The sequence below is a fragment of the Schistosoma mansoni genome, chromosome W (genome assembly GCF_000237925.1).
Source record: "Schistosoma mansoni strain Puerto Rico chromosome W, complete genome".
Taxonomy (NCBI): domain Eukaryota; kingdom Metazoa; phylum Platyhelminthes; class Trematoda; order Strigeidida; family Schistosomatidae; genus Schistosoma; species Schistosoma mansoni.
In genome coordinates this window covers 43,808,986-43,821,492 of record NC_031502.1, presented here as the reverse complement: position 1 = coordinate 43,821,492, position 12,507 = coordinate 43,808,986, and the positions used below count along the sequence as shown (strand labels likewise).

The 12,507-nt window shown below is 31.7% G+C and overlaps 2 protein-coding genes across 3 annotated transcripts in view; both read right to left on the bottom strand.

Moving 5' to 3' along the window:
* Nucleotides 1–4,894: 4,894 nt before the first annotated feature.
* On the bottom strand, nt 4,895–5,845 carry Smp_173740 (hypothetical protein; the record flags this gene model as incomplete). The annotated part of the gene is made up of 1 exon (XM_018789823.1): nt 4,895–5,845. The coding sequence occupies one exon, from the start codon at nt 5,843–5,845 to the stop codon at nt 5,453–5,455; it is 393 nt and encodes a 130-aa protein (XP_018655227.1). The 3' UTR covers nt 4,895–5,452.
* A 718-nt stretch (nt 5,846–6,563) lies between these two features.
* Nucleotides 6,564–12,507, bottom strand: part of Smp_173730.1 (hypothetical protein) — a gene marked incomplete at both ends in the record, with an annotated part of 18,219 nt that continues 12,275 nt past the window's right edge. The window contains 2 exons of one of the 2 annotated variants that reach the window (XM_018789821.1): nt 6,564–6,857; nt 7,975–8,134. In XM_018789821.1, the coding sequence (XP_018655226.1) occupies nt 6,564–6,857; nt 7,975–8,134 (454 nt within the window). Of the gene's footprint in view, nt 6,858–7,748; nt 7,864–7,902; nt 8,135–12,507 lie in introns of those variants that run through there. The other variant, XM_018789822.1, reaches the window with a different exon arrangement.

Sequence of the window (12,507 nt, the reverse complement as noted above, 5' to 3'; positions counted from 1 at the left end):
ATGGATACAATGTGTAAATGTAAATAATGGAAAATTACTATTTCTTAACGACTCTTATTGGCCCACATACAGTACTTCTATAATTAACTTTTTTATTGGAATTTAAAAATTGAACAATTTTTTATACAACCTAAATAAGCAGTTTCAATCCATTACAAAAAGCGATTATTAATGCTTTTATTAAATGTTAGATAGTAGAGAATAGTAAGACTAAGGAAACATGGATACCATCAACTTTATGCAAAAATATGCCATTGTTATCTGTATATTCAAGTCACTTTTATGTCCAGACATAATATTGTGTTGACTAACCTAAAACGCAGGTCTACGCTTTTTCCCTGATTATTTTTAAACATATGACAAAAAACAGGGCTTATGACGTCAATCTGTTATAACCTGTGGTCAAACTGAAACTAGATTAATAGAAGTGAACCAAACTTAATGGGTTGTACAATAATTGTCATTAGTTACTACACAGAGGTCGATTAAATATCTCAGTCCTACTGGAGGTTAGTAGTAATCAAAATATCTCAGTGATGAAATCTCAGACTGTGAAGTTGGGAGGCACGATTTCGAATCCCACGTAGAGTGTAGGTTTCATTAAAGGTACAAGTAGACTTTCCTTACGAGTGTCAACTAGGATGAAACCCAGGTCATATCATAATTGAACTGAAAACAGGGCAAGATTTAAAATGAATCAGTCGAAAACGGTTACCTAAATTGTCATGTAACTTTGTTATTGGTAACTGAAAATATAAACGTTACATTGTTATCAAAGATAATCACAATAACTACAAATACTCAGTAAAACTATACACTACACACAACTCAAGAGGTTTCCAGTAAAGTTATGCTACATAATGATGATTATGTCATTCTTATTAAATAACGTACTATAATCATTCATAAAATTGAATTATTTACTAAATATCACAAGACTCCTTTATTAGGTCATATAATGTTTTCTTAGTTATTAGTGCAAAAATACTTTATTTCTACTTTATTGTTGGTAAAAATCTATTAATAAAGTAACACAAATTTACTGTAATAAAAAAATAATGATCCATTTGTAATAAACTAATGAGTAGAAAATTGAATTTCTAACGTTTCATTTATTTATTTCATTTAAGCACATAAATATTGGTACAAATAAGGACCAGATACATATGCGCCACACAAATCTCATTTGATTTGGGTGAGGGCTGTGATACTGCCCGAGTACACAAACCGAAGCAGGTGATTTTCTTAGGGGGCCACACCTGGAGCACTTGACCTAAAGATCTGATCCACAAGGCAGTGGAGCATCGTGAAGAGATGCCATTCCATGGTAGCCGGTGATCGATGATTGATTCATACGCCATTTGTTCCCTTAGGATACTGGAGTCCATGTGCACCATTGGTTTGTAATCAGGGTTTTCCAAATATCCTAGGTGGAATTTTCGTGTCCACCAACCCGATTAAAGTGCCGGACATTCTCTTTTCATCCTCTCAATTTCGTAAACAACAGTAATGCCATGAGAAGGTAGTGAGTAGGACTTCTCTGACAGAGGCTATATACGCGTGGCCATGTGAGAGTATTTCGAGAGGGAGAGCGGATTCTCTCCAGCCGTACCACGGCATTTGCGGGCAACGTTTCATCGCATAGTAATATTTAATTCTGTTATTTGTTTATTCTCTGAAGAAGTGAATTACACTTTGTTGAGAAAAGTTAGAAATTCAATTTTTCACTCATTGAAATATTGTGAATAAATCATTATATATTCAATAGAAACAATCCACTTAATGCTCAGTTCATTCGCAGTTATTAAGTTGAATCTAAGCAATTACAAAACAGCTCCTCAGTGCTTTCTGGTTTTTAGTGTCTTTTTTTGAAAAACTAAGATCATTCTGCGAATTTAGCTACAGAATAAAAATAGAATTATCAGTAGAAAACTAGTTGAACCCAACTCTGAAAAGTATGAATACTTATACAAGTTCTTTGCTAATGAAAAATCAAGTAATCAATTAAAAGTCTACGAAAGAGCTTTAAATAGAACATTATCCAATAATGTAAATGAATTATTTTTAGAGGAATTGACGATAGTTAATTATTGTCTGTGTGAAGATGGCTTTCCACCAAAATACGAAATGATAGGATTAAAGCGTCGTACAGTCTGTCTTCTTAAATCTGGTTACAAAGATTATGAAATAAATGGAACTGTTGATTGTGTACTAAAGACCCCATTTAAAATGACGTATCCAACCGTTTATTCAGTGACTCTATATCAATTTTACTCTGATGCAGTCAAACCCACTCAATCTCAAGTAGGACCGAGATTCATGTAAAAAGACACGAATCCGTAAAATACTTTTATTTATCTGCAGAATCATCTAGCCTGTCGACTGTAAAACTTGAAGAACACTAAATGCCTAGTCAGTCAGTCACTTACAACGTAGGACCAGGCACATACACGCATCGGTTAAAGTTGCCACACCTCATTAGCACAACAAGATGGACATCACATTCATAGAAGTAGTTACTTCGATGGTAGGAATATATAGAAGAAAGATTGCATAAAAGGATATGATACAGAGAAAAAGAACTAGTTCGTAAAAAGAAAGCTATAAAGTAATTTCAACCTCACAGTCTACAGAAAGACAAAGACTGTGTACACCTATTCCATTGTCATCGATTCTCAGCCATTTCACCCACAGTCTCCAACCATTGGTTACCATAGTCGCACAGATCTCAATCAAGTACTCTGCATCTACAAACATGGCTCACACCACAAGTTAGTGATTTCAAGGACTGATGCCACGTTTTGATTTGGCCACCCCTAACTTTCTTCCATCCGTCTCCAACACTAGTCAGCATTGCATATCGTGGTAATCGGTGTTCAGACATACATAACACGCGGCCCAATCATTTCAGTCGATGAAGATTCACAACCTCATTAACTGATTTACCATCAGTCCTTAATACCCTGTGTCTAACCTCACTATTACTTACCCGGTGATCCCAGAAGATGCGAGCAATATTTCTAAGGCATTTGTGGTCAAATACTAGTAACTTACGGTTATCCTCTACCCTTAATGGTCACGTTTCACAGCCATCAAGTAAAAGAGAACAAACTGTTGTGCAGTATACTCGTCGAGGTGTTCGACTGCTTCACTCCCTATTCTTAGTTTGTGTTGATGCTTAGGTTCGACTGTATTGTCTGATTGATTAAATAATTCAAATTGTTTCCATTGCTAGGAATGAACATTTTCAAGCCATTTAAGTGTATCGTAGTCAGTAATTGAGGTAGTTTTAGTTTATTTAGTCATTCAATTGTAGATATTTCGGAACAATTTATACTACAGAATTAATCGGAGGGAAGTCTTTTGCTATGCTGTAGTTTTTCTTCCATTATGACTGACTGCGCTAAACTCGACACCTCAGTAGCATGATGGGGTGGTATTTTCACTGTAGAAAAATTTACATTTTTCATGTAAGCTAGCAAAAACGAAACACACTCTCCATCATGCATAACGATAGTGTAAATAATCATTCCCGCCTGATTTTGACTGATCACCAGGTGCAGGGTCAAAATTGAGAATGAGAGTGGAGTTCATCCTTATCCCCCCATTCGCACATTTAAAAAAAGACACCATAACTGAATGCAGTACATTTTAACAATTCACACTTAGTTTTCTTTCTGTTTGAAATTTGTCATAGGATGCGTATTTTAGATTTCATAGTAGCTGGCAGCAAATCCCAGGGCGGCCAAAATTTCATTAAGACTATAAGTTATATAGACTTGCCTATTCAAGGAGAGTTTAAGACGAAAAATGACCAAATGAATCTTGGAAGTAACCCAAATTTTAGTACTTCCCCAACTTCTATTATTGATATCTTACATTATTATCTATTTACAGATACCAGGAATCATCACAAGACATTCAGGTAGTTTAAAAGTATTACGTTTAACTATTGATACAGGTATTTTATTAAAAGTTACTATTGTGAAAGTAACACTGTCGATGCAAAGGATTGAAGATCATTGTCAGAAGAAACCGGAGATAAAGTTACTTTCCTCGTATATATATTGATAAGCGTCCAATCAAAACACTGAAAAGATGGAACCAACAACAACCTAACTGCAATAATACACAAAATCACTTCTGGTTAATACTGCAACATATAAGAAGTATTCCGGTAGCGGTGGTTTCTTAGAGAGACTGGTGTGAATAACTTTGTTTTACTGTAACTTAATTACTTATTCGACTATCATCTAGCTTTGGAATCAATACCTTATGTAAACAAAAATAAAAAATGGGACATATTAGGCGTTTCAAGACAACTAACAAGTCCTAGACTGTGCTAGTCGGCAATCAGCTACATATGCATGCGATTTTAAGGGAGCTGATGTCCCTTGTCGGATTTGGACCACTTTCATGAACATGTATGTTATTACTAACATAGTCAAACTGAAATTGATTTCCAACAGCAGATTCTTACACTAGTTGATAATTTCGATCAGGACCAAAGTTTAGGAAATAAAAAGTTGAATACTTCTAAAGGACTAATTCCTGTCTAAGTAAAACAACATAGTCTAATTACGAGATTTGATTCAATCATACAACTATTTTGGTAAAGATATATTAAATTTTCACCCTATACACTGATTGTGTATTCCGAGATTGTGCATGAGTTATTTCTGTAGTAATGAATATGATGGGAGGACAGACGCATATCAAGAATGGAAAGTGTAAGACCCAAGGTAAACTAAAAAAATAATGTTGATAATCGATGAACTGAGGTGTTTGTGAGGAGATCATAGGTTCACTGATTCATGTGTTAACGGAAACTTGCAAATATACAGAGTAATCAACCCACTCAATTATTGGAATAAGCAGAAAAAAGTTTTTTTTTGGTGAAATATTATTTAATAAAACTTATCTTAATAAAGCAAAAATACAAATTAAAAAAAATAATGAACAACTGATTGATAATTGTGCAAGGATTTTTTTTCATTCTGAGTTGTTCAACGTAAATCTCTTTATTTGCGGAACAGAAACAAGTGAACAACCAAACACAACGAACTGAATAAAAATACAATAAAGTTTAATTAGTAATAAATAGGGTAGCAGTAGTTAAACTGGTAGAGTGACAGTAAAAAAAACTTATATTAATGAATGTAATATGAATGAATATTTGGTGAAACTATAAAAGCAATAAAGAAAGGAAAGAACACCACAATAAACAATATTTGAACACATAAGTTTATATGCATAAATAAAAACAAAGGTAAAATAAAAAAGAATTAATGATGATAATTTCTGATTGTCCAACAGCATCATTTCAGGTATCTAAGTGTTAATTAATTTCCAATTTATTGAACCATTTGTAAAGGTAACAAGAAAAATGAGACCGTATGTGAGGAGAAGAAGCTGTTATCATGTCTTCATTGTTTCATGAACAAACTAATCATCAAATCCTTTTTATAATAGAGAAAAAATAGCTGAATGAATAAACAGAACTCATTTGGAAAAATAAACTGATATAAATATAATGAGAACAAGGAAGGAAATAACTTATTATATAAAACAAACACAACAAAAATGAGATAAATAAACCATACGCAAAATAAATGTGCTTAAAATGCAACGACAACAACCAAAAAGAATTCATTAGAAAACGGAAGCAAAAAAACAAACAAAACAATATCAAACAAGACAACCTCAAACATGGAAAAACTTGAGAAATAAACATAATCGATGGGAAAAAATATACATATAACAAATAATTAATAGACAAAGATTGTTGAATACCATCCATAATAGTAATAATAATAATAATAATACTAGGAGCGAATCTTCTCATCTTTCATATTTTACTGATAACAACATCTTCGAATGATAGGAATTTGAAAAATAATTCAACTCTTTGTCATCCATGTTGAACTACAAAATATGAGAAAAATGAAATTAATCAAAAAAAAAACAAATATGATGAAAAGGATTGAGAAATGAATGAATTCATTTTTAACAGTGAAATTTGAATGAAGCCTTGTACAAACAAACGATGAATTCAGCCACATGTCGATCTTCATTCATTATTTATATATTCGGTTATACTAAAGTAGCTAAAAATATTCCAACTATATATATATATATATATATATATATGCAGGTACATCCAGCTGGCGAGTTCCAAATAGGATGAAACGCGCGTCCTGGATTCCACTGCTAGCCACCATCCATCTCTGCTTATAGTGTTTGTGACCTCAGGCAATATTGAGACGATCCATACAGGATGTACATATGTCAATATGAGACTGCTCAATTTCACTCCTAAACATCAACGGGAAGGCTCAAACAACCAATAAGAAAATGAATTATATATATATATATATATATATATATATATATATATATATTCACTTGGTTGATTAGCAGTGCTTATTTACTAGCATACGAAATGTGAGATTTCGTTAACAAAACCGTCCCCTTATATGGATGGTTTATCATGATAAAACAAGACTTTTTTTCCTTAAAAAAAGACAATAACTTGATTTTGTTAGCATAAAGATTTATAATGATTACAGTGACCAAATATACCTCGGAGCGCTAGCATGAACTTCAGCATTTGAAATTGAAGCACCTGGATAGGGAGGGGGTGGGAAATCTGGTCGAGTGGTTGGATAGGGCAGATTAGTCTCTACTCCCCAACTAGATCCAGCTTCTCCGGTCATGTTTGTTGGAAGTGCTGGTGGTACAGGTGCAAAAGGGACATCAACATTCTGTGGATAGCCAACGTATTGTCCGTTTGGAGGATATGGATAAACAGGATAACCAGGAGGCACAGAAGTTGGATTGACTACAGGATATTGATTCTAATAAATCAAAGCAAAGAAGCTCTTCAATAAAGTATATAAAGGGACGACTAATATGTTTTACTATAAATACCAGGTTAAAACAAGTGAATCTACATGGATCATTGTGCCAAGTGTTTGATGTGTTACAAAATCTAAAATGTAAAGTTGCTCAAATCACCCATATTTAACATAAAAAAGATCGTTGTAATAGTTAACTGATGTATAGGAAGTACTAACAGTAGATAGATACAACAGAAAATGAAAAATAAAAATAGCAACAACAAAGAACACATCAAAAAACTTAAATCTAAGTGAAATTTATTCCTAGCTATTATGGAAAATGAAGACTACAGTTTCACTCATCGGCCTGTTCTTAAAATTTATGAGTAATTTACTGTATAAACAAAAACTGTAACTGTGTTTTCAATCTGCTGCGCAGTAGCCCTTAAAAATCTTTCCATTATAACTCCATTCAATTAATATTGTACTTAGTTCTTGGATGAGGAATAGTTTGACATTTCATTTGGTTTGTTTGAAAACCTCATTCAGTAAGATAAATTCGTTTGGAATTAATCAAAAGAAGATTGTAGCAAATCTAACAAGTAACGTAACTAGTTTATGTGAGAAAACTAAATCACTCATAGAAGAATCGAATATTAAGATGAGATTCTACCCACATTACGTTGAACACTGCCTAAGATAAAGAGCCAAAGTCGGATATCTCGCAGCTAGATTGTTGTGGGGTGCTGGACAACAAAAAATAGCTGACACGATAAAAACATTTTATCCATGATTTTCATTAGATATTCTGAAGTTATAAGTTATATTTCTAGTAAGCTTCCTAAGTCGATGAATGTAAATCAAAATCGATTACAATAAAAGAATATAGTTGACTAAAGTGGTAAACTAAAAAAAACATAGAAAAGGTGTCAACAGAAAACTCAAATTTTTAAATGGACGATTGGTTAGCCAAGGAGCATTTCGTGCGTATAACCACACACACACACATACAGCACACCATATGCTTAAATCTCTTGCGTCACAAATACGAATAACACCTTACCCCAGAATTTAATGGCTGGTTCTCTACAGTCGAAGAGTCACTAGACTCGGACAAACTTCTGGATTTGCTTACCGGTTTGTACACTGGATCTAGAGGTGATGTAAATTGTGCACTTGGAACATTCAATGATTCTCTCTCTTTCCGACGTTTACAACGAAAACAGCAGTATATAGTCGAGCCGAATGTTATAATCAATAACATAGTTCCAAGTAGTGTACCAACGACAACTCCCCTGAAATGTAAAAAAATAAATCACAGCATACAGATGTAGTATAAATTGAGAGATGGTATAATAAATGTTTGTTTATAAACTCGATTAATAACAAAGCATTCATGACGTTGAATTACAACAATGAATAAAACTAAAATGACGATGCAGTTTAAAGGTTAATTCATTAATTAAACAATGTGAAACACATCAACAACTCTTTTTCGTCGAAAGAAACACATCAAATTATAGAAGAGAAAACAACACAACTAAATAAACAACAAATGCCCGGAAATGATTTGTTATGAAGAAATTGAAGGAAACACTTAATTAAGAATTAATTTAAACACCTTATTCGAATTTCTATTTATCCATTGAGTTCATGAATACAAATACACTATATATTGTTACAAACCCTAGTTTATATATCACCACTTTTTTTGGGGAAGACGTTTAAAAACTAAACATTTAGGAGAGAAAAGAATTAAGTCTAAAAACAACCAAACACAATGATTAAATAAAACCAGTATGTTTCTTTTAAAAGTAACTTAGAATAACAGTGAAACTGGATCATTAGTAATAGTTGATTTACATCGCTAATAAGATCAGAATATATTAAATATGTTGATAAGTTAAGAATAATTGTATTGTCAACGTATGATTTGTTTAAAAGAATTTACAAGAATAACAATGGAGTGCATCAACCTATTACAGTGAGAAATAACAGAGGAGAAATTAATTTTTGATTAAAAAAACGGTATTTTATGGACAATGGATAAAAAGTTGAAAGTGTCATACAGCTAAAAGCCAAGCACAATATATAACGTAACTGTAAATTTTACCAGATGAAATCATTACAATTTCTTTAGATAGTCAATAATTTTCAGAACTTCTATCATATTTTTTTAACCTATTTACACTGGAATAGCCAATACAATACTTTTAATATAAGCAGGCTAATAATGTTATGGTAGGAAATAAATCAAAGTGTATACTATGGAATATATATTACTTACAAACTACACACAATAGTATTCAATAATGGTCTATATAACCACAGCCTTAGCGTTAACTTTCTATTAGAACAAAGTAGCTTTTAAGTGTTCGATTTCTTTCCATATTTCTTCAAGAGATTCGAAAATTTATCTAATCTCGACAGATCACTTAAACTCATGATAAATTCTACTTTGCTTTCGTCGTGCGTACCAAAAGCAGCTTATAATTATTAACCATCTATTGCAAACAAACAAAGAAATACAATCTAATATATATATATATATATATATATATAGAGAGAGAGAGAGAGAGAAACAGTCGCTAAAATAGAATCATGGAAATCAATAGAAAGCAATCGACAAAAATTTGGTTTAGAAATTCAGTCAAACAAATAAATATGTATGTATCTTTTACAGGAACAGACATGTTGGAGTCAGTATCGCCGATGATTATTGCAATGTAACTACAAACACTAGATCTAAAGGTTATGCATACACAAATATACAATAATGATGCCTACAAATTATTGAGTAAGTCAAATATTTTAAATGATTCAGAATGACTTAAATGAATTAGTATTTATCCTTCAAAAGAAAAAGTTGTAAGATAATAATTAGTTGGATTTCATGAAACAATCGCTCTCATATTTTTACAAGTAAACCTTTGGACTTCAGCGAAATAATGTAATTCACTGAAATTCTTAAACAAAATAGTTTCAAATGATGTTTTAGTACTGTCTCCCACTTTCCATAGACACTGTGCTCCCATGAAACTTGTTTTACAATAAGCATCCTTTCTTAAAGGGTTCTTACATATTATTGCATCTGACTAAACAGGGGAGAAATATTAGCGATCTGATAGTTGAAAATATAGTTAGTGATGATTAGAGAGACTCACCATAACTTTGATAAAGTCCTGAAAACCAATTATAAGTGAGGGTGCATAAATCTTCAAAACCTAAGCCTTAACAAGTAGAAAAAAAGCGGCACGACAAATAGCTTATCTTTTCATAAACCTCAAGGACTTTCCCTTTAATAGTAGTCAATACAATGAAAGTCCCTTCATTAGCTCTCTTTGAATCAATCAAGCAGACATTTGCCATTACAGTTGAACCATTTTATTGAATTGAACACACAGTATTTTAGTCTATACTAACATTTATTTTTGTTTTACTGTAAAATATTTTAATGACATTAGTACAAATACCATTATTATTACAATTCATCAAATGAACACTATTATTTTCCAAAGCGATAAATCTTGATACCGCTGAATGACATAAGAAAAATAAGTTTTTTGATGGCAAATCGTTCTGCGTTGACGTTTTTAATGACTTGTTCAATAAACCAACAAATATCAAGAGTAAAAATTTACCATTACTGAATTGACTTAATTTAATTCAACTAAAAATAATAATAACTGCTCAATGAAGAAATAGGTCAAGATAATTTCCACTATTCATATGGATTATTATCACATGTATTCTGTATAACAACAGTAACAGTGAAGATACGTTGTATATATGCTAAAAAGAAAAACAGTATTATTTTAATGATCACATTTCACTGATGAGTAGAAAATTAACTGAGTACATAAAAAAAAGAAGATTCACCCCATATTTCCATTGGAACTTCTTTTTTCAATGATTAACAAAATATTAATAGAAAAAAGAAGGTTGACAATTCATTTTGTAGAGAAAGAAAGCTATTTCAATCAGGTAGATTGGATAATGTTAAAGGAGAGAATTGTTTATGTTATAGGCTGGAATAAATCAATAATGAACTAATGTATTATTATTATTATGATAATTAGAAAGAGATAAATATTTATTCTGTATTATCATTATGAATATACATGAAAGTCAACTTGTATTTTATTTGAATGAGAATGAGAAGAGAACAAACAACCAGAAAGACAACAATACAAAGTATTAATGTGGTTAAAATAATAATGTTTATTTAAGTTAACATTTAGAGGAGAGTTTCTAGGTTAAATATAAGATAACAATTAGTGTAGTGTTTTACCTATATTGATAGCCGATTGTGAATGTTTCATATAGTATGTATATGTTTAATATTTCAGAAGGAAAAAGGTTATTTTCAAAGATGAGTTTATTACCGACCAGTGACAATAAATCTAAAATGTTTAAACTTTAAGTGATTTTTTATACAGGTTATCTGTCTATACCCTTTATTCAGCCGACACATCAGATTAAAGCTAACTAACAACCCATACTACTCAGCAGTCTGGGAAGGTATACTGTTGCGTTGACCAGTTTTCAACCAGTAGAAACTGAGAACTTCACGAAAACTATGAAAACTGGTACGCAAGAATTTAGGTCTTTATGTATTACATGTTAGCTGAAGCTGGAAGCATCAACTGTATGGCATTGATCCAGTATATGAAAGCGTAAGATGACTACAATGGACCCTTCAAACTCCTATATTAGGCGATATCTATGAGAAGCCATAATAAAGAATGTACCCCATTCATTAAGTACAACCTATTGTGCGCGGCCTTAAGCTACAATGCTTGCATGACGGCTAATGATACTACCTGGGCCCCAAGATTTTATAGGGAAAAGAGCAATGAGTAAACCTAAAACTTACTCACTGAAAGCCAAATGCTCCAATAACAAGTGAGTCACAACATAACGGTACACCTGATAATTAGCAACTGATTTTCAAAAATTTGTCTTTATGATAAGACAAGACAGAGTTGTTATCTAGTATAGTAGGTCACATAATCTAAGAGCAAAATTAGTAAAGATTTATTATCATATCAGCCTAATATAGTGGATAATACGATAGAAAACAGCAAGCAGAAAACAAATCCACAATGTAGAGTAACTAAAAGATAGTTATATTTCGTATGTTTCATTGCTGTTGTTAAGATAAAAAAAGGAGAAATATCTCAAATTTTTGTCTCGATTGAACAAGCAACGAGTTTTCACAAGTGTAAGATGATAAACTTAAAAAAAGGAAGAATAAACCACCAACAATAAGGATGATTAATGACAAAGGGAAAAATGGTCTAATTTATTCATTACACAACAATCATTACCATCAACAGAATGATATTAATTAATAAAATAGCATATGCATACACACATTCAGGACGAGGATCATGCAACTAACTAGAAAAATGTTGACTAGTCCAACCCATATTAATATTCATAAATCAATTCATCTCTATGTATATTTTTTCATCTACACATTTTTATTCATAAATTAATAAGATTATGTTTAACAGAAATGCAAATATATTCTCTTTCAATAAAATAATAACATAAATTGTTGGAATGAAATTAATTCAGGTGAATCATATTTCTAAATGACAAATGATTATTTTGACTTTGACAAAAAAAAGAGAAAACGATTCATGACAACATGCTCAATGAG